A 21,953-nucleotide genomic window follows, 5' to 3' on the forward strand; every position below is an offset into this window, starting at 1 on the left:
GGAATCCGTTCCTATGGGTGTTTCTCAGGCACAGAAAAGCTTAATAATTTGGGGTTACATTCTGTGCTTGGCTGAATAATGATGAGGGATCTTAAATCAGTAGGAGCCAGTTGAGATCATCTACAAGTTGGCCTATTAATTTAGTGTAGCTGTGCATGGCCTGGGGACCTTTCTGAAGATCTCAAGGTGCTCCATAGATACTAAATAGACATTTCAGCAATTGGTGGGACCAGTAAATAACACTATGGATTTTGTCTCTGTAGGTAAGAGAAACTGGGAAACAGAGGTTAAGATCTGTCCTAATTTGACCTAATTGTGGTGCCTGACTTATTGGGGTTGGCTGCCCTGACCTCGCCCCTGTACCCGGGGAGAGGAAGGTACTGCCATCTGTGAGAGCTGAAGAAAGCAGATTTCTTGAGAATTCCTTTTTATCCTAGAAGAGAAGGAAGAGGTCATGAGGAACGGAGACCTTTGTTGTCAAAAGCTTCTCATACGTCAGTGATATGTCCTACCCTTGATCTTTCAGAGTAGAAAACCTGCTGTTTTCCTGCTGGAGCAAAAAATGTACCCGCTAAATCACTGTGCGCACTGCGGCGCTGCTGGGGTTGGGTGGTTTGGAGCAGCAGAGTACGAGCTCCTGCTGTTTTCTTCTAATATGAAATACATTGGTGTGTCCCCTCCGTTCTTGGGGAAGCCTTGCACCTAAAGATAAACAGTTCTAAGCCCACCAAGTTCTGATTGTAGTTCTCTGTACTGGGCACTGGTGAGGCCTCACCTCGAGGGCTGTGTTCAGTTCTGGGCCCCTCACTACAGGAAAGACATTGAGGTGCTGGAGCGTGTCCAGAGGAGAGCCACCAAGCTGGTGAGGGGTCTGGAGAACAAGTCCTATGAGGAGAGGCTGAGGGAACTGGGCATGTTTAGTTTGGAGAAGAGGAGGCTGAGGGGAGACCTCATTGCCCTCTACAACTCCCTGAAAGGAGGGTGTAGAGAGGCAGGTGTTGGCCTCTTCTCCCAAAGGACGAACGACAAGACCAGAGGAAATGGTCTGAAGTTGGGGCAGGGGAGATTTAAATTAGATATTAGAAAGAACTACTTTACTGAGAGAGTGGTCAGGCCCTGGAACAGCCTGCCCAGGGAGGTGGTGGAGTCACCATCCCTGGAGGGATTTAAGAAACGTATAGACATGGCTCTTCAGGGCATGCTCTAGTGCCCAAGGTTATTGGTTTATGGTGAGGTGTTGAGTGTGGGGTTTAGTTGGTGGGTGCGGTGTTTTTGGTGGGCGTTTGGTGTGGTGTGTTTTGTATTTGTTTGGTTTGGGTTTTTTTTGTTGTTTTTTTTTTTTGTGGTTGGACTCGATGATCTCAGAGGTCCCTTCCAACCACTAAGATTCTGTGATTCTGTGATTGTTGAGGCACAGACATAAATCAAGATTGTGGAAACACGGTGTGTGAGCCGAGGAGGAGCGATGCAGTTCCAAAAGTGCATTTAGGCTTTGTAATTCATGGCCCTTCCCTTATCTTTTCGTGGGGAAGAAAAGTCCTTTGTTGTCAACACAAACGTAGGTGCTTGTGTCAAACGTGCAGCGGTTGTGGAGTGCAGAGTGTCAAACTGGCTTTGGTGAACAGAGAGAAGAAAATGTGACCGCGTGGGGAGAAAGATGCTTGTTTTAGTCTCACAAAAAGTTAGATTTGAGAGGGGACTACGTGGGTGTTTTATGTGAGATTGGAGATCAAGAAGGGGAGACTTTCCCAAAAGAAGGCATCAGACATCCCAAATTAGTGGATTAAACTACAACAATTCCTGCATTGCTGCCCTTCATTAAAGTTATCGTGAGACACGAAGGCAGGATAAGAGGGAAGCAGAACTGCGAGATCAGTTTATTGAGGGAGGTTGTAATCACGGGGCCTTTCCCACGAAAGCCATTGGCCAGAGCAAAGGAGCGGAGCTGAAGTGTGACTTCACCATCCTCTACTATCTCTTTTATAAGATCATTACATTTTTCCCTCCTGTTTTTTGTTGTTGTGGGAGGAACGAAGGGGTCTTTGTGCTGGAGAACAGCTCTTCAATATTTCGCTGCTAATAAAGCATCTGACATTTCCCCTGCTAAATGAAATCACCTTCCTCACCCCTTGTCCCCCCAAAAAGTGAAGGTCCCTCATCTGTGAATCCATAAAAATGCATCTCCTTCCTTTTACAGACACAGAACATCGCCCCGCTATGAAATACCTGCCCCCACCTGCCAAGAGGCCCCGGGCTGAAGGTAAGACCAGAAATATGCACCAGTTGCCTCTTGGATAAAACCAAACCATTTTATACTACTAAAATAGATTGAAGAAAACTATAACTCTGTGTCCTGTGTCAGAGCCATCAAAATGGGATAAGTAAACCTTTGGGTGACATCACGATCCCAGGTAATTAGGAAGAAAAGGCCAGGTGGGTCCACGTGGTGCTTGGGGAATGTGGTAGATCACCTTTCTTCTCCACAGTTCCTGTGTGCGTGCCTGGATGACCTGTCCTTGTCTGACGTGGCACCTAGGGTAGAGAAGTAATTAATACCAGCTCTTTAGTAGCCCTTTTCAGGTGTAGATCTCAAAGCAGATGAGTTTCATGATGTTTTATAAAGGGGGTAAAGGCTGTTGCCCCACAGCTGAGTGACAAAAATCAGAGCAGAATGCACATTTCCTCAGTCTCAGACAGGGGCTCTGTTCTTTGTGTTGCAGTTGCTGCCCCGGTCACCACACACTTCACAGATCCTAGAAATTCTTTCAAATAACCCAAATGCTAATGAAAAATTTGGTACTGCGAGGATGTGAGCTAAAAAGTGATGAGGCAAGGACCTCAGAGCTGGTTCCACATTATTTAGGTATTCTTGTTAGCCCAGAAAATAAAAAGAAAGAGAAAAAGGTCTCATTCAAAGATAAGAACTCTTTGGGTAGATACCTTCCAGATACATCACTCTGGGAAGTCGAGATATGTGTATTTCAGAGAGTAATAAATACAAATGGCAATGATTTTGTTTTGACCAACATCTTAGTTTTCTTTTAGCTGCCTTGCGTGTAGGTGAAACTTGCCAGTCACTGGAGAAGGAAGCCCTTTATCACCCTGGTGCAAACGTCTCATTGTGCCCCAGTCCCAGATAAGCTCTCAGTTCACGTGTGCCTTCGAGCGCCTTAAATTTTCTTCACCTCTCCAGGTCACTGCAGGTTGGACATGAGACTGAAGGAAACATTTTTATGTAGGCTGTTGTCATAAGCCCCAGTTCACTTGCACCAGACTCCTTTTATACTGCTCTGCTCTTATGAAGAACCGCTGAAGCGACCGTCCCTGGCTCCTTGGGGAATGGCAGTGAGGTTTTATCGGCAGGAAAGGGCTGAGCAGCAGATCTGGGCTCAGTAGGGGTGCAGTCAGAAGACACAGTCCTTCTCTGCTGCCAAGGGCACAAGAGAGGACATTAAACAAAACCCTGAACTTCTGGGGCTTATACTGGAGATGAAGCAGCGTCTGATTTGACTGTGAAATGTTGGGAGCACAAAGGAAGCTTAAAAACTACCTTTAGTCACTCACTTGCTGCCTAAAATACACTAAAATACAATATACAGGGGTTGACCCTGGCTGGACACTGGGTGCCCACCAAAGCTCTCCCCTTCCTTGGCTCCACCAATTACTGTCATGGGCAAAACAGACCTGACTTGGGGAAATAATTTAATTTATTTCCAATCAAATCCGAATAGGATAACGAGAAATAAAAATTATTCTTCAAAACACCTTTTCCTTGCCCATCCCTTCTTCCCAGGCTCAACTTCCTAGTGATGTCGGCTGCATTATCTAGAGATGATGGCAACTTTTTCTAATTATTGTCCCAGAACATGCGTTCTGCTTACTCAAATCAATCTGTTTTTCTAATTTAGCAGGGCAGAGCCAACGATGCCACACAGAATCCCTGTTTTCCTACTTGCAAGCAGGTGAGAGAAGAGCAAATAGAAAAATGGGGTTTGATAAGGACTTTGTAGAACTTAGTCTTCTAGATGGACCAGCCAAAAATAAGCAAAAGGGACATATATATTTCCTGGGGCTTGAATACAGGTGGTGATGTACATCCTCTTTTCTAAACATGCTGGAAGATCTGATATTTGCTTCTCTTGAATTTACACTTATTTTAAGCCTCACATATATCTAAAGTATTATATATAAATAGTATATAAAATAATCAGTATTGTGATTGTTACACTATGAAATCAGAACCCACGTAACAATTTTTTGGGGGTAAAAACCATTGGCCATGAGGAAGGGATCTAAAAATACTACAAAGCAGAAATACACCAGGCAATTTGGGCAAACCCAGAAAGGCCACAAAGGAGTTGGAACTGGAGATGGAAATGGGGAGTGTTTGAGGGCTGCCAAGCAGGCACCGCCGGTTATTCACCATCCGTGGAGTCTGTTCTGTTGACAGACAGCAGGATTTTCTCCCACTGTTGTCACTTATAATCCCTGGGGAGAGGAAACCAACCCGAGGTGACAAGGTGTCCCCACCTGTTTTCAACACTTGCCTTTGGCCGGACCAAGGTGTGGCAAAGTGACAAATCCCTCCTGAAGTGTCTAAAGTAGATAAATATGCAGCGTGTAGTGATTCACGCAGCACAAGAAGGAGACTGTTTGCCCAGAAACAGAGCAGATGGTGAGTAAAACATCTTGAGGACATCGAACGTTTATGTAAGTGGGGAGCGGAGATTGCCGTGGTGCGTGTTGTGAGCGGCTGAGGGGACGCTCCCGCGCTTGCAGGCTGTTGCTATGGCATTTCAACCTTTCCCTTCAAGAATGAGGTGTAAAAAAAAATAGCAGATCTTTAAGGAGAGGGCTCCCTACACGATAAGGGTTAAATTTCCTTTTTTGATCCCCCGTTTCTCTGCCGTGAATCAGCACCGTGCTCCTCGCTGTTGGAGACCGACGCGGTGCCTTCCGTTCTACGTAGCACCGTTGACGCTTCGTGGCATTGACATCTGTATGATTAGCAGTGGGGTGTAGAGGAAACACAAAAATGACGTTTTCTGTAGCCAAACAAATAATCACGGATCCATTTCAGCAGCCTTGCAGTGCTCCTACCTCATGCTCATTGGCAGGGGTAGGCACCAGCAGGTAACTGGTTCCCACACCACACTTGCCAATAAATCTTCGAAAGATGTTATTAGGCTCAAATCTTAACTATACTCTTAGTAATAAGGTACTTTAGGAAAACTAATAATTTGAAAATGCTGTCATTTAAAAAGGAAATGTATGTATTTTCTGCCTTTTAATCCATTTTGTCTCACCAGACAGCGAAACTCTCGTGCTCTGCCTTGTTTTCTCTTCCTCGGGGCTGGCGGCTCAGCTGGGAGAGCTTTGTCAGGAGCAAGAAGTTTGTGCTGAACTTTCAGTTCTAGTAAACACAATTCTAGTCATAATGGGTTTATCACGTTAATTGGGACCTGTCATACTCGTCAGCGCGTCCCTGAAACATAGCTCTAACTGATAAACTCGGAGGAAGAAGATCTTAGTGGGTGCCTTAAGGATTATAGCACATAATCGCTACAGTTCAAAAGAAAAATGTAAAAGGGAATATTTTATCTCTCTTAAAAAATTAATATATAATATAAAGGATTGACTCCTACCAACCTGCCAGATAAACTTTTTGGACTCCGAGCAGATTTCTTGCCAAAAAAAATAATCTACAAGCCTAGACTGTTTTAGATATATTTTTAAACAAAAAAAATCAAACAAAACAAAATCCTGTACGCACAGGTTTTTTAGCAGACTTGTTTTGTTGAAATTTTCATGAACTTCACGCCAGCTTTTAGGCAACCCCCTTCTACAGATGTCTGTCCAGGCTGGTAAACAAACACCGCTGGGTGTTTTACCTGGGTTTTTAGGAGCAGCTTTGGGTTTCAGTGAATGTGCTTTGTTACAGGAGCCCAGATCCTTTGCACGGTGCTGCTGATCAAACCCGGCGCCTGGAGTCATAGTTTTGCGAGGATCCTCCGGAAACTTGACCTAGAAAAATTCCGTGTGGTTGGGATGAAACACATCAACCTGGAAGCAGACGTTGCCTTAGGGCTCCTTTCTTCTGAAGTGAAGCAGGTTTGTTAAGAAACTGGCAGTTCTGTGGCTGCACTTAAGGTTTAGCGTGGGGAAATCTGTTAGCTAGTGAATAATCCATTCCTGGAAAAACACAGCAATCCCCACCCGGGCTTTGTGAGCAGTTGTTAGAAGTGAGCTATATAGAACAATCCCATCTGCAGCCCTCTCAGACACAAAGAAAGCTGATGTGCTGGCGGTTCCTTTTATCATATGCCATAAAGAAGCAGACCTGGTTTCTCTAAAAACAAAACTTTGGAGGATACGGGCAAGACAGACCTCCCAGGAACCAGTTTAGTTGCTGATTTACGATGCTGACTGGTTTACTGCAAAACTGGGGTCCTCTCTGGCTTCCCAAGGTCACTGGAGGTAGGGCACATTCCAGGAGCACCCCCTGCACGTGTGCCTGGGTTCCCTTCTTACATGGTTAAACCTGGGAGCTGGAAAACATCCCTTGCACTGTCAGAGAATACACCTTATATTATATTCCAGGTACAGCTCAGTCTCTGTTCCAGGAGTCTGTAAAAACGACCTGCAAAGAGAGAAAATGAAAGCTAATGTCATTTCTAATGTTTAACAGACAAGGAAGAGGGTTCTTAAATCTTGGGGTGTTAGCTAAAAAGAGATTTGTGTTTCTGCTCTTTTATAGCATAAGAAATTCTTTTTTTCCCAATCTGAAATACCCTGAGATGAGTGTAAGGATACTGTGAAAGCCAGGAGACTGAAAGCTGAGCATTTTAGAGGAGCTAGGTTTCCTTTTCTTTTTTTTTTTTTCCTCTTGGCATGAGAAAGAAATCCTCGTTATTTGATTGCTTTCCTGAAGACATTTAACCAATTACCTTTTACAGAAAACAAGCCTTCATAATTGGTATTACTCTTGGTTTAAGTTGGGTGAGTTTATTGCACTCTCCTGTAGAAATTCTTGATAGAGTCTTCCAGAAGAAGACAGGAACATTCCAGGCCAGTGCTCTATCATAACCATCAATCAGGAACAATTAATACCTTCTGCATGATGGCAAAATAACGGAGGAAAAACATTTGATTTTTAAATATTTACAGACCACTGGTCAGAGGGATATAGGGGTATTGGAGTTGATGGGGAAGCCCTTTCCAATATGTGTTGTGGCTGCCCCATCCCTGGAGGGGTTGAAGGGCAGGTTGGAGGGGGCTTGGAGCAACGTGGTGTGGTGGGAGGTGTCCCTGCCCAGGGCAGGGGGTGGCACTGGGAGGGCTTTATGGTCCCTTCCAACCCAAACCATTCTGTGAATATGGTTTTTAATCATACAGCTAAATACAAAAAAGTTTAGTTGATCATCTGAAACAGAAAACATTTTTAAAAAAATCCAAATGTCTGCCTCGGGAAGTGATGTAGGTATAAGCGGGGAAAATTTGAAAGAGAGGTTTTATTCCATGACTTTTTTTTTTTTCTGACTTGTTTTTGGAGTCCTCTAACACACTAGAGCAGCTGTTGAGCATTGATTTAGTTTCCTTGAAGAGCTGGTGACTAATGAGTTTAAAAATTACAGACTGTTGGGTTTTTGTTCGTGGACAAAAAAAAAAAGAAAATCAGGTTTTGAAAGTGAGAAAGCAGAGATAATGGAGTGCCTTTGGCAAGGGGGAAGGGACAGTGGGAAATGCTTTCTGCTGTATGGGGGCTCCTTCTCGTTTTTAGAAGACATCTGAGAGCCTCTCTCTGCTGAGGGCTGGAAAAGGCTGAGCTCCCAGGATAAGTAGGTAGATTTTCAAAAAGCCTCAGTGTGCTTCAGGGACCAGCTTAGTTGGAAAATCTGGCTTGTAAGTGTTACAATGGCAGCTGGTGGAGGCAGAACTATTTTTCACAGCTGAATTTTTCTTATCAAGCATTTGAATTGGAGCGATGTTCGCTGTCGATCTGTTTCTCAGTTTAGGGGACAAAGGGTTACAGTGCTGTCTTTGAAATGACTCTTAATATGGGGGGAAATCACTGAAATTTAGCATCTCCTTTTGAAGAAGATGGAGCCAGTGTCTCTGACCATTCTAGAAATTTTGTCCAGTTTTTTTATCTCCCCCTCACCTGCAGCCTGATCCAAACTCCATCTCCAAAATTCTCTAGAAAACCCCCACGTGCCCTGGGATACGGCAGTTTTGTGCACGTAGTATTTGACAGCAGGTTTGGGGTTTATTTTGGTCCATCTCCTTCCTCTTTCAAATGTATTATTTACATGCCCATCGACAAAAATCCTCAGCAACATGATTTCAGACATGATTGCTTTTTCAGCTTAAATACTAATGTTCAGCTTCTAAGTAGCTTTTGGCCTTTGGCATCCAATGAGTGATGGATTGCTCTGCTGTTTGCTGAGGTTATCAAATCACGGGAGCGTGATAATACTTTTTATCTGAAGTCTAATAATAATTAAAAAAAAAAAAAAAGGCCAGGTAAATAGAGCTATAGAGCTGACATTATTTTCTCAGCTCTTAGCATGACCTGATGGTGTTCAGACTGTGGGAAGCAACTGCTCCCGGAGGGAATTCTGCCCTTTATCTCCTTTCCATGCTTATCCAGCAGATCCAGCCCTGCAGAGATGCGCACTTTTGGCTGTTATCTACAAACCCTGATTTTTAGAGTGGGATCTGATTGTTGTGTTGGGCATTACCTGATAGGATCACCTGCAGTGGCAGGTCGCTGCGCTCAGTAACTCGACGGATTCCCTCCAGTCCTACCTTTCACTGAATTTCACTGAATTTTTAGAGGTGGAAGGGACCATAGAGATCATCTAGTCCAACTCCCCTGCTGAAGCAGGATTGCCTAGAGCTTGTCAGAGCATGTTACTCAGGAGCATCCAGGCGGGGCTTGAAAATCTCCAAGGAAGGGGACTCCACACCCTCCCTGGGCAGCCTGTTCCAGGGCTCCGTCACCCTCCCCCTGAAAAAGTTCTTCCTCATATTCAAGGGGAACCCGTTATGTTCCAACTAGTGCCCATTGCCCCTTGTCGTCTCATGGCAACTACTGAAAAGAGCCTGGTTCCCTCCTCCCTCAGCCCGCCCTTGAGATACTTGTAGGCATTAATGAGGTCTCCCCTCAGCCTTCTCTTCTCCAGACTAAAGAGTCCCAGCTCTTTCAGCCTCTCCTCATAAGGGAGATGCTCCAGTCCTTGAATCATCTTTGTTGCCCTTCGCTGGACTCTCTCCAGCAGTTCCCTGTCCCTCTTGAACTGGGGAGCCCAGAACTGGATGCAGGATTCCAGTTGTGGCCTCCCCAGTGCAGAGCAGAGGGGGAGAATGACCTCCCTTGACTTGCTGGCCACATTTTTCCCCATGCAGCCCAGGATTCCGTTGGCCTCCTGGCCACAAGAGCACCCTGCTTGCTCATTGTCATTTTGCTGTCCACCATCCTTGTGATTCTAACAGTGGAGGCAGAAGGAGAATTTTGCCGCTTTTTAATCCCGTTCAATCCTGGGGAGCCAGCTCACAGCTGGAACTTCCTCTCCCTGCGCATCAGTGGAATCGCTCGCCGCGTCCCAGCCAGCCCCACGTGTGCCATCGCCGCAGCCGCGCGGGGACCGGCGAGGACGGGGTCTGAGGAGGGAGCGGAGGCGGGATGGAAACCAAGGCGTCGTTTGGCGGCGGAGCCCAGAGTGGATGTGAGGATCCAGCAGAAGAAGGAGAGAAGTCACCTTGACTCACTGACACTGTCGGCAGCAATTAGAAACCACCTCGGCTCTAACCCACGGCCGGCAGCGAACGACTGAAAGACAGGAAACGGAGACAAAAGAGTTCTGTTGTGTGGATCAAAAAGTGCTGTTTAGAAGCTCTAGAACAAAGCAATTTCATTTATCCTGGTCTATTTAACAGAAACTATGTCTTTCAACATTTTTCTTTTGCACTGGTGAGGCTACACCTCGAGTATTGTGTCCAGTTTTGGGCACCTCAATCCAAGAGAGATCTGGAGGTGCTGGAGCGAGTGCAGAGGAGGCAACGAAGCTGGTGAGGGGGCTGGAAAACAAATCGTATGAGGAGCGGCTGAAGGAGCTGGGGCTGTTTAGTGTGAGGAAGAGGAGGCTGAGGGGAGACCTCATCACTCTCTACAACTACGTGAAAGGACACTGTAGAGAGGTTGGTGCTGGTCTCTTCTCACAGGTAATTAACAATAGAACGAGAGGGAACGGCTTCAAGCTCCAACAGGGGAGGTTTAGACTGAACATTAGGAAGGAATTTTTCACCCAAAGAGTGGTCGGGCATTGGAACAGGCTGCCCAGGGAGGGGGTGGAGTCACCATCCCTGGCTGTGTTTAAGGGCCGTTTAGATGCAGTGCTGAGGGACATGGTGTAGGGGAGGACTTTGTAGAGTAGGGGAGATGGTTGGACTCGATGATCCCAAGGGTCTCTTCCAACCTAGACCGTTCTATGATTCTATGTTTCTGACATGGATGGATGTCGATATGTTAAGTCCAGTCCTTTTGAAAGTTTTTGTGAAGTTGTCATTGCTGTTTGTCATCTCCCAAAGAGAAGACCCTTAGAAAAGTGGATTATATACATTTTTTTGACATTACAAAAAATTTCAAGCCAAAAGGTTTTATTTTCTATTATACAGAACCCAACAAATGTCAGAATTTTGCAGTGAAATGCTTCATCCTCATCTAAACAGAGCCCTTACCACAGGCTGTGACTGGCATCCCAGCGCTTCCTGTGCCCTCTGGGATGGGAGGATGGATAAATATCACACCTTGTATCAAATCTCTCCTCTAACTGACCAATTTAAGAACGGGGGAGAGCTTTCTTGTGGAATTTCAAATACAGGGGAGAATATCAGGATGGAGCCTGAGGTTTTCAGTTTATAGCCTGCTTCTCAGGAGTGCAGTTTTGGAGGAATGCAAGTGAGAAGATTTGGGTCAAAGTCACTGAATGGTTTCGTATGATAGAAAAACAGAAGAGGCCTTGAAGTATTTTATCTCCATATTTTTAAATGAAGTGATCGGATTTTCTTTTGGAAATGTTTTATCTAGTGAATTGCCATACCCTGGTGCTTTTAGAAGATAAAAAAATAGAGAAAATAAAACCTTTAGGGGGCTGAACGACGTGACTCAGCTGAATCAAATGCTGGTTTTCCCCCTTGTTTTCGTTTCCTCCAAAATTGGGGGGGTGTGTGTGGAATAAATAACCATGGGTTGGTTCAATCAGTGAGCTGGAAATGCTGCTGTTGGTACTGTACAGACTGTCCAGTGCTGGCACAGAGCTTCTCAGCTGTTGCTGCCCCATGAAGTGCAGGGAGGCAGAGCTGGATGTTCCTGTCGCTTTATGAAGATGAATAGGGCAGGAGGAAGCAGCCTGAGGCTGCTGGGGGCACCCTGACCTCGTACTCAGCGGAGACTTCTCCAACAAGCCTGGCTTTCCAAGGTTTCACTTAATTAAAGCAGGCAGTGAGGCTGTGAGAGCTCTGCTGCCCCTCGGTACCCTCCTGCCCCAGGCACTCACCACCTTTCCCCGTGCTTTTCAGTCCTTCCGGCTGTCTCCAGCCCACAAATTGGACTCTCTGCCCTGGTGCAGTGGCTGCTGGTTGTCATTGCCACTCATCCTTCGTTAAAATAAAGATCCTGGGGTGCTGTGACCTGCAGAGCTACAGGAGGAACATCTCTGCTCAGGAGTGGTCACGGGTTGATCTGACAACACTTGGAAAAAGAAGCAAAAGTAGAGAAATCTGTCACGGAGACAACACATGAGTGGCAAAGGCAGGAGGGTGAACTGGCTTCTCTCAGCCCCCTGAACTGAGCCTCCTTGTTCTAAGCTCACTATTTCTGTGGTCCCGATCCTAACAAGTGTACAAAATTCTTCTGGGAGAAGCTGGGCTGCAGCAGCAGGGTGGGGGTGAAGGTCCTGCCTTTCCTGAACTCCAAAAGGAAAGTTGTGGTATTTGTAATCCATCTGATTAGATCAGCAGAGGAATTAAATGTGGCTCCTTATCCCAGAGCGTTTATGACCCTGTTGGTGCTGCTAAAGTCCATTGGTTCCACCCCATCCCTATGTCATGCCGAAGGACATTGCACGAATCAATGCGGCCTTTCAATACCTGAAGGTGCCTATAGAAGAGCTGGGGAGGGACTCTTTGCCAGGAAGGGTAATGATAGGACAAGGGGAAATGGTTTTAAATTGGAAGAAAAAAGATTCAGATTAGATCTCAGGAAGAAATTTTTTACTCTGAGGGTGGTGAGACCCTGGAACAGGTTGCCCAGGGAAGTTGTGGATGCCCCATCCCTGGAGGGGTTCAAGGCCAGGCTGGATGTGGCCTTGAACAACCTGCTCTAGTGGGAGGTGTCCCTGCCCAGGGCAGGGGGGTTGGAACTAGATGATCTTTAAGGTCCCTTCCAACCCTAACCATTCTATGATTCTATGAATCTAAAGTCCAGCAGCAAACTACAGAGAGGCAATTTGGTTTTGTCCTTAGCTCCCCCAAGAATGAATTCCACCTCCGGTACCTTGTGTGTGCAGATGTGCAGAACAAGACACAGCACGAGGCTTTTCTGTCTTTTAGAAATAGGATTTTATTTCCCTTCACACTATAAGAAGTTGGGAACTTACTGCTGCTGTTGTTTGTATGTGTAAAAACTACCGTTGGCTGATGTATGGCCATGGGGATGAAACCCACGAGCTGCTGTGCCTTAAACTCAGGGCTTAACTCTTTCTTCAGCTCTGTGTGGGCTCAGGGTGGGGACTGGACCTCCTGGTCCCTGCTGGATGGCACAGCAAATCCTGGCTTGGTGGCCAGTCTGGAATCTCTGCCTGCAGAGACCACATATATTATAAAGAGGAGAGGAAACAAGGAGTAACGGGAGATGTTTGCTTCAAAAAGGGACAGGTTTGACCAAAAGAACACTGGGATGTACCCAGCACTCACCAACACCGTTCATCACAACCTGTTCCATCTCTCTTCTTTCTTTTCAGGATCCTGCTGCTTTAGAAGCTCATTGTTCCTACCTTACCTCAGGCACCGCTCTCGTGCTGTGTCTTCAGAGACCCAATGCTGTGAAGAAGCTGATAGATTTACTGGGGCCAGAGGACCCTAAACTGGCCCAAGCACAAGATCCCTTCCTCTGGAGGGCCCAGTATGGCATCAGCACAGTCCAAAATGGATTTTACGGTAGGTTTTTGTAACAGAAAGGTCTGAAGGATTGGACATGCTAATGAAAAAAATATATTATGTACCGTTACCTCCTGTGTTGTCAGTAAAGTTCTAGCTTTGGCAGGCAGTAGAGACCATTATTCCCTAGAAAGCTTTCATTGTTTTCTTGGTGCCTGAGCTGAGTACATCTCAAGCTCTGAAATGTTCTCCCAGAAGATATATTTAAAAAAGGTTTCTTCCCAGAACAGCCCAGAACAGTCTTTCATCAGAACAGATTTCCTTTGATCTCTTCAATGCTTGGTCATTTTGTATTTTTAGCTTGGTTATTTTGTAATTATCCCCAAGAACCCATCTGTCTTCTGTCTGCTTGCGAGTCCCCCTCCTGGTAACTTCCTCACCCACTGGCCAACTGCAACCAGGTCTCACAGAGGGATAAAAGACTCCGAGATACTGAGTTCCTGGAACATCTCAAAACGTTATTGACTGGCTAGAGAGAGGGGATCAAAAATTGCTGTCACTGAGGAAAGCAGGTAAACTCAGCTGTTTTCCTTTCGGAGAGGCTCTTGCCAGCTGGCACATCAGCAGGGACACACCAGTTTGTCAGCGTCTTCGGTGTGCTGAACCTCAACCAGTCCCAGCTCGTCTGCCAGCGGGGAAGGAACTGGGATGTGGTGGTGTGTAGGGTGAGTGGGATGGGAGATAGCCGAGGGTGGGGGTGAAGGATGGGAAAAAATGGGAAGTATTGCTGGGGGAGACTGGCCTGTAGAGAACCAAGGGTGTTGCTGGAGGTTATTGCCATTAGGAGGGAAGGATAGAATTCAAAAATTCATGATGAACTAAATATCCTTAGTTCACTGCCCATGAAGAGTGGTTTTCCTCAGTGTGGTACTGATTGTGCTGTATGTGGGGAATAGAAAAATAACAAAGCAAGTTTCTATAGGCATGGGTGAGCCAGCAGGCACTGTATGCCTTCAGGTTCCAGTAGAGCTTTCCTGTCACCATCCATCGGATTATTTGGCTTTTTCTATTGCATTCTGTGCTGTGAAATCACTCCCTCTTTTCATCCAAATCAAGTGGTCTTCCAAGGAGAACTGGTAGGGAATGAAGGAGCCACCGTGTACAGCTTGGGGAAGAGAATCAGCCCCTTGATGTAGAATCTTTTTTTTTTTTGTGTCAGATACAATCATCATCTTTAGGACCAAGACTAAACCGAGAGATCTCTCACCATGATTACTCACAGCATCTCATCCGTGGGAGCGACTGAAGAGCAGCATCTACCTACACAAAAGAAATGGTCAGGGCTCTTCAGCCAATACTTTTCCACTATCAGTCTCTGCTGCTTTTGCTCGTAAGATTAATGGATTATGTATCCAGGTTGCCTTGAGAATGAGAACTCATCAGTCATGGCTACGAATGCATAAAATATACCCCAAACTTAAGATACCCATGGCATGGTTAGAGCATCTCTAGCTGCTCTGCCAGGGACGTGTCTGTCCTTAAGCAAAGGAGGGGTTGTAACCTCTTTGCACCTCCAAGAGCTTGTCCCCCATTAAGGGTGAAACATTTACCTACAAGTTAAGCAGGGGTCGTAACCTCTTTGCACCTCCAAGAGCTTGTCCCCCATTAAGGGTGAAACATTTACCTACAAGTTAAGCAGGAAGAGCTTAATCATTGCATGAGTAACCATCTGGGGGGCTGTGGAAGACCTGCTTCCTTTCCTAGGAGGAAATAAGTTTTCTCAGTTTTTCTCCAGCCGAGGAGGATTTCTAGTTGGAGCAGAGCAAACTGTAGCTGTGTGTTTCCTCCCAGAGAGACTGGGGAAATTAAAATAAGATGAAGACCAGGTTCTAGTGATACAGTTGAACCAAAAAAATGCAGTTTTAATACTCTGAGGCTCAGCTACAGAGGGGAACCTGCGCTCTCCCCATCTCTTCTGGGTCCTATGAAGTCATCGTACAGTGCTTTATCTTGAACCCAAAGAGCTCTTAAGCACGCATCTTAGACAGCCTTATACCTTGGGCAAAGGGAGAGTAAAAGATTGCTGGCTTTGGGAGTGTTTGTGTCCTCTGTAACAGCATCAATGATTTAAACACAGAAGATTTGACATAGAGGTACACAAAGAATCCAGCACAACTTCTGCTCCAGTGACTTACGCAATGTTGGGATCGTAAACTACTGCCTTAAGGACTTTGGCTGTACCATACCTAGAATTATGAAGTTCAAACAGGGCTGAGTGCTCTAAGAGCAGTAAGATATGATTCTTTCAATGGGTAGCCTGCAAAGCTGGTAATATTTCAGAGGATATTTGCGTTTTGTGTATTTGTGTCCCAGAAGTATGGATCTAGGCCAGCACGTTGACAATCTATCTGAACTCCGCTTATATAGAAATAGCTTTTCCTTCTCTAGCATTTTCCACCCACAAATCTCAAAACAATCTGAGTAATGCTTTATAACACTCTTGCTTTATAGGGAAATATTCCCATGTTAAGCCTGGAGGGACCTCTCAAGTCACTGAGCACCGTTCATTCTCTCATGGACAACCCCATCAATGTATTCCTTTCCGTAAGCATCCACCCCAGTTGGGTGGTTGTTACAGAACTTCACTGCTCGGATCACTAGATCCTGCTCGGATCACACTAGAAATCTTCTTACATTTTCAAACTTAAATATAGTCATATACAGATTGTATCCACTTGTTCTTGTGCCAGTACCTGTACTTTAATTTTAAGTAATTCTTTTTTCTTCTCTGACCTTTTCCACCCTGAGGTGTTTATCAGAAATCGGATTCCTTCTCAGCCTGGTGTCATGTTGGGTCAAACAAGTCAAGGTCTTTTAGTTTTAACTCTTTGGATGGTTCTCCATTCCTTCCGTGATCTCACGTTCTTTCTCTGTATCTGTTCCAGCCTCAATTTACCTCTCGTAACTGCAGGTGAGCAGAAAAATCTACTGCTAGCAGCAATGTCTCATGCTAATTCTGATTTCTGTTGTAAATCAGAGCCCCCAGCATATTCCAGACTTACGTTATTGTTATTAAGCACAGGTTTTTTACTAACTAGTAGCTGCTTCCCATTCAGTGAGACCAGCCCAATGTGATCCAGAAGCAGGAGAACAACAGGGGGTTGGAGTTTCACAGGCTCCTTCACACAATTCCCTTGACTGCACTGTTAGGAAATAGAAGGAGTCTTGTTTACATGAAGAACAAGCTGGGCGATAATAGGACAGAATCAAAATACCAAGAAGGCAATGGAACTATTCTAAATATAATGGTTTTAAATGTTTGCTATTACTGTACAGAACAGCTGGCCTTTAAAGCAATTACTTCAGTAAGTTGCACATCATCAATCTCTCAGAAAGAAGAGTGTGAGTCTAGAGAATGTTTAATTCATGGCCTGAGAGAATCTTCTCATTGTATTTATCTCTCAGGCTCCAAATCCTATCAAATAGCTGTCCGGGATATGAAGCTGTTTTTCCCAGAAGGGCTGTGCTGCGCTGAGTGTCAGACATTAGAGGAGGAAGAGGTAGGATTCTGCCCTTTCCTGAGAAGTTTCCTGCTCTGCCATCCCATGACTTCTTTCCTATTATGCTTTAGATAATGCTTTTTTGTTGTTGTTGTATTTCCCCAGCTGCTGAGTTTTCCTTCTCCTGTGGATGTTCCTACCACAATGTGTGAACTTTGTATTGACCCAGAGAGTCTGGGTGGAAAAGTGCTTTTACAGATATGTTTGTTCAGTGACCTGTGCTGGAAATTCAGGAGGGCTCAGGGCTCATGCTTTAGAGGCAAAGTTCCCAGTTAAAGTCAACACCGCTTTGGAAGCAGGTCACTGGGAGGGATGGCAGAATCACCCATGACTGCTGAGACACAGCTGGCCCAAAAGCTGGGTTTTTTAACCAGCTTGTTAAAGAGCGGGGCTGTCTCATGTAAGACACCTCATGCTTATAAAATACAGGCACTTTATAGAGCTGCTGGGTGCCTGCATCCTTCCCTGCCCACAGAGAGAGACATAAAGACTTGGATTCTTCTTGGCTTGCACAGTGCCGAGGAGGCTACCACTACTGGTGTGACCTGCTCCTGCTCATCTGGCCCTTCTCAGGATGTAGCTGCTGGTCTCCCATTCAAACCACTGTAATTTGCTAATGGCTAAAACAAAACAATGAGTTTTTCCTGTTGAACTAGCTTTGGATGTCATCCCTGGAAGGGTTCAAGCCCAGGCTGGACAGGGCTTTGAGGAACCTGCTCTAGTGGGAGGTGTCCCTGCCCATGGCAGGGGGATGGAACTTGATGACCTTTAAGGTCCCCTTCCAACCCAAACCATTCTGTGATTCCTTTTCTTGTCAAAATCAGAGTTTGAAATGATTGGGTTATGCCCAATGACGGGATGGCAATTTTTGAGCCTTGCTATGTCCACATGTCACAGAGGTGACCCAGCTGAGGTAGTCCAAGGAGATTAGCTCTGGAGCTGGAAGCAGCTGGCCACATCTGTAATATGCTTCATTAATGTGAATGTCCTCCCTCTGCAGCTCAGTCCCAGGCTGTGCTGGGATGCAGGGATGTGATGGATGGATGGTGAATGATGAACAGAATGGAGCCGCTACACACCAGTGTGGCAAGGGATAAAGTTGCCAGACACTCACAGTCCTTGAGTTTCTGGCCTTGAAAAGCTGGGAGCAGAAAGATGTTCTGGATGTAGGCCCTTTAAAAGGATGACAAGACGCTGTACTGAAGCCTCCATAAAAAAAGAACACCTGCAAAATGCTCTTGTATCTCTAGCCAAGCAGGTGTTTTCTAGGCTGGTAATTACACACCACCAACAAAAGCCTCCCAGCTTTCCCAAATCAATACTGAAGAAGCCTTATCCTTCCTGATTAGGCCATGGCGTTCACATGGCTTGTTTTTTCTCTCCCTCCCTCCCCTCCCCTCCTGCAGATCTATAACTTGCAGCGTGACCCCATCGTTGGTTTGGAAATCAACGGGCAGCGCAGGATCATAAAACGTGGGCCGGGAGGGCGACGCCGTTCGCTGGGCTCCGAGCAGCCACACAGCCTGGGTAAGGAAAGGCCTAACCCAACCCTGGTATAGATCCTGGCTGGTATTGATTAATTGGACAGCGAGACGAACCATCTGGTGGCAGCAAGATTTGGTATCGATGTCCTTTCAGAAGGGAGAGACAACTCTGAGCTGCAAAGAACAGCTCTGGTGGAGTCCAGGCGTTTAACTCGTTACCTCCCAGGCCTTTCCACCCTTCCCAGCCCTTAAATATAGGGCTGTTGAGAAGTGCTGACCTCGGCACCAGCAGAAGAACGAGCACTGTCAACAGCCAGTGTAAGCAATGGTGCATGTTTCTCTGCTGGGCTTTCACAATGTGTGTCACCACCATCTTGGCCGCGGTGGTGTACGTGTCCATTCAGAGGCCAAGACATCGTAGTGATGGGCAATTGCGAGACGTTTTGTTCTGTGAGTAGATAAATAACAATTTATGCCGGGAGTGCTTTTGGCTCCAGTGTGGCCACCTAACTCTCAGGAACAGGCTGGAGATCTCATTCAGTTCCCACCAGCTGCTGAAGAGCTGCCAGCTCAAAATGACTTCCAGTTATGGCTGGCTGGAATTTGGTTTGAAATCAAAGCCTGTCAGTCCCCTCAGGTGCCTCCAGTTTCTCTGGGCCTTTTTTATTGATTTCACTTGACACACATGTGTGCGACACAGGCTGTGATGCAGCACCACTTATCTCAGGAGATGGGGCTGCTTCCACGTTGGGATGCTGTGGATTGATGCCAAGCCTTTATAAACAAGCAGTAATGCATCCCCGTGGTGGTCACTGGGGAGCAGACGTGTTTGGAACTGGGTCATTCTCCTTCCTGGAGCTTGAGTTGGCAAGCAGCGGGGTGGGCAGCTGAGAAAACGTTCCTGCACCACACCTGATGGCTGTGGTTGTTAATGCCAGCAGTAAAACCACAGGATCCTGGTGGACTGGCAAAAGACTGTGATAAAAATGCTAGAGGATTACAGGCTGTCGCCTCCCACCTCAAACCTTTACAGATACAGGGCTTTTGGGCATTGACCCCGTACCAGCAGCTGCAGGAGAGCACACGTATGAGTGCAAGGAGGATGGTGGCAAGTCAAGGTCTTCACCTTAATGACAGCTGCTTGGTAGGCACCAAGGCACTTTTGTGTAGGAGGAGGATTTTTCCCAAGGTAATTGATTATCAATGAATTCTTTCCACTGTCTTATGCTGGCTTTGGGCTATGCTCTACAGAATGACAGAGTGATGTGGGGTTGGAAGGGACCTCTGGAGATCATCCAGTCCAACTCCCTGCCAGAGCAGGGTCACCCAGAGCAGGTCCCACAGGAACGTGTCCAGGTGGGGTTTGAATGTCTCCAGAGAAGGAGACTCCACCACCTCTCTGGGCAGCCTCTTCCAGGGCTCTGCCACCCTCACAGCAAAGAAGTTCCTCCTCATGTTGAGATGGAACTTCCTGTGTTCAAGTTTGTGCCCGTTCCCTCTTGTCCTGTCCCTGGGCACCACTGAAAAAAGCCTGGCCCCATCCTCCTGACACCCACCCTTGAAGTATTTATAAGCATTGATCAGATCCCCCCTCAGTCTTCTCTTCTCCAGACTAAACAGACCCAAGTCCCTCAGCCTTTCCGCACCAGAGAGATGTTCTTGTCCCATCATCATCTTTGTAGCCCTTTTCTGTGCTCTCCCCAGCAGTTCCCTGTCCTTCTGGAACTGGGGAGCCCAGAACTGGAGCCAGTGCTCCAGATGGGGCCTCCCCAGGACAGAGTAGAGGCTGCTTCATGATCGTTACAAAAATCACAAATCCTCAAAGGTGAGCTCTGTGTCTTTCGTTGCACACTCGTACATCGGAGACTGGCTGCAGGAAGGTTTAAGACGTGGCTGATGCCTGTGGTGAGGATGAGACCCATCTGGTGACATCCCTGGTGTTCCCAAGCTGTTGTAGGAGTCCTGAAACAAGAGCTTGGCAACCACGTGTCTGTGGCAGCAGCTCTTTGGAGATGACCGGGCAGTTCTGCCTGTGGCTGTCTGACCTTCTCCTCTGGGAGAAGTGATCACATCGTGGTGTTTCTGGTGGGGTATGTTGGCTCTAGCTGTGCTCAGAGCACAAAGCTGTGGTGAGAGGAGACTCCCAGGTGTTCCCAGTCCAAAATATCCTGGGTTGCTATTGCTGAAAGGCAGGGTGTTCTCCCCCATTGGCTTATTGCATGATGGGGAAGGATCAGGCCTCTAGCACAGGTCTGCTGCGACCGAAATCCTTCTTGATTTTTTGAACAGATTGCAGAAATTAAAATAAAATGAAATAAAATAAAATGCTTGTTGTGGAGAGAGTATGGGTATTCTGCAAGCTTTGCACAGCACAGCGTTGGGAGCAAATCTCAAAACATGTGCCCCTGATTTCCTGCTGCACGAGGATCTCTTTGCTTTGAAGATGTTTAAGCAGAGTAAAAAGGAAACCAGTGTACATCCCTGACGTGTTTGCGTCTCAGAAAATGTATTTCAAAGAGTTACTGTCCTGGAAAAGCAAGTACACGTGATCTCTGATCTGTCAGGCACAATGTAGTAAGCGCCTCCGGCAAACCAGAGCCATCCCTCACTTTAGGGTCTCCTCTCGAACACTAGAGGTAGCTCTTGCACACAAAGAAACCTCTCCTTTCGGCAAATAATTATCACAAAGCTGCTGCTTAATGGACAGACAGATTTATTATGAGGAAAATATAAAATACATTAAGTCTTATGTATGCTGATCAGAATTACATTTCGGATTATAAAAGCGGCTGGATTAACAGCTTTCTTTGCCTGGAAGAAATTAAAAGGGAATAGCATCTCCTGTAGCAAACCAGTTGTCCTTGTCTGACTCCTGAAATGGGGTCACTACTGCTGTCTTGTGATCTCCAGATACACACAGGGAGACGTGCAGGGGTTTGACAGCTCAGGACGAGCCATCGCGTCTGCGAACATCCCAAACCGTAGAGCGATGCCTCCCGTCCCCTGGTTACTTGTCTGTGTCAGGGAAGAATTGCTGGGAGGGTTAACAGTTGGGGGGGGGGGTAAGATATCAAACAAGCATCTGTTGTGTTTTGATCTTTCCCCATCAGATCGGCCGTTGGTTGATACCCTCTGCCAAACCACTTGCCTGGTGCTGCCGGGGATAATTCTTCGGGGTTCTGAGCACCCACCTTACGTCGAGCTGCTCGATGGGCTTATTGGCAGAGATTTCACGGTGACCGGAGCGCGCCTGACCGTCCTGGATGCCCCCCAGGCTCACTGCGTCTCCGAGACACTGAGCAGGGCAAAGTGCAGCGTCGCAGCAAAGGTACGAAACGCCTGGAGTCGTGCTTTGCTTCCTTTGCAGAAAAGAGGAGCCTTTTCATGCCACGCTGTGCTGAGATACCTGAGCCAGCTCTGAGCAGGCTGGCTTTGGTAGCAGCATTACCAAAGGGGATCGAATGCACCCTCAGTAAGTTTGCAGATGACACCAAACTAGGTGGGAGTGTTGATCTGCTTGAGGGTCGGAGGCTCTACAGAGGGACCTGGACAGACTGGATCAATGGGCCAAGGACAACGGGATGAGGTTCAATAAGGCCAAGTGCCAGGTCCTGCATTTTGGTCACAACAACCCCAGGCAACGCTACAGGCTGGGGGCAGAGTGGCTGGAGCTGCCCGGAAGAAAAGGACCTGGGGGTGTTGGTGGACAGCAGGCTTAACATGAGCCAGCAGTGTGCCCAGGTGGCCAAGA

The 21,953-nt window shown here is 46.6% G+C and overlaps 1 protein-coding gene across 1 annotated transcript in view; it reads left to right on the plus strand.

The window, feature by feature from the left end:
* LOC106884743 overlaps positions 1-21,953 on the plus strand; it is a 33,054-nt gene that overhangs the window by 380 nt on the left and 10,721 nt on the right. Inside the window, exons 2-8 of the mRNA XM_014936282.1 lie at positions 2,198-2,260; positions 3,909-3,962; positions 5,942-6,111; positions 13,023-13,218; positions 16,624-16,718; positions 18,125-18,245; positions 21,313-21,530. Coding sequence (XP_014791768.1) covers positions 2,198-2,260; positions 3,909-3,962; positions 5,942-6,111; positions 13,023-13,218; positions 16,624-16,718; positions 18,125-18,245; positions 21,313-21,530 — 917 coding nt within the window. The remainder of the gene's footprint in view (positions 1-2,197; positions 2,261-3,908; positions 3,963-5,941; positions 6,112-13,022; positions 13,219-16,623; positions 16,719-18,124; positions 18,246-21,312; positions 21,531-21,953) is intronic.

Source organism: Calidris pugnax, unplaced genomic scaffold (assembly GCF_001431845.1).
Source record: "Calidris pugnax isolate Ruff unplaced genomic scaffold, ASM143184v1 scaffold17, whole genome shotgun sequence".
NCBI classification, from domain to species: Eukaryota; Metazoa; Chordata; class Aves; order Charadriiformes; family Scolopacidae; genus Calidris; species Calidris pugnax.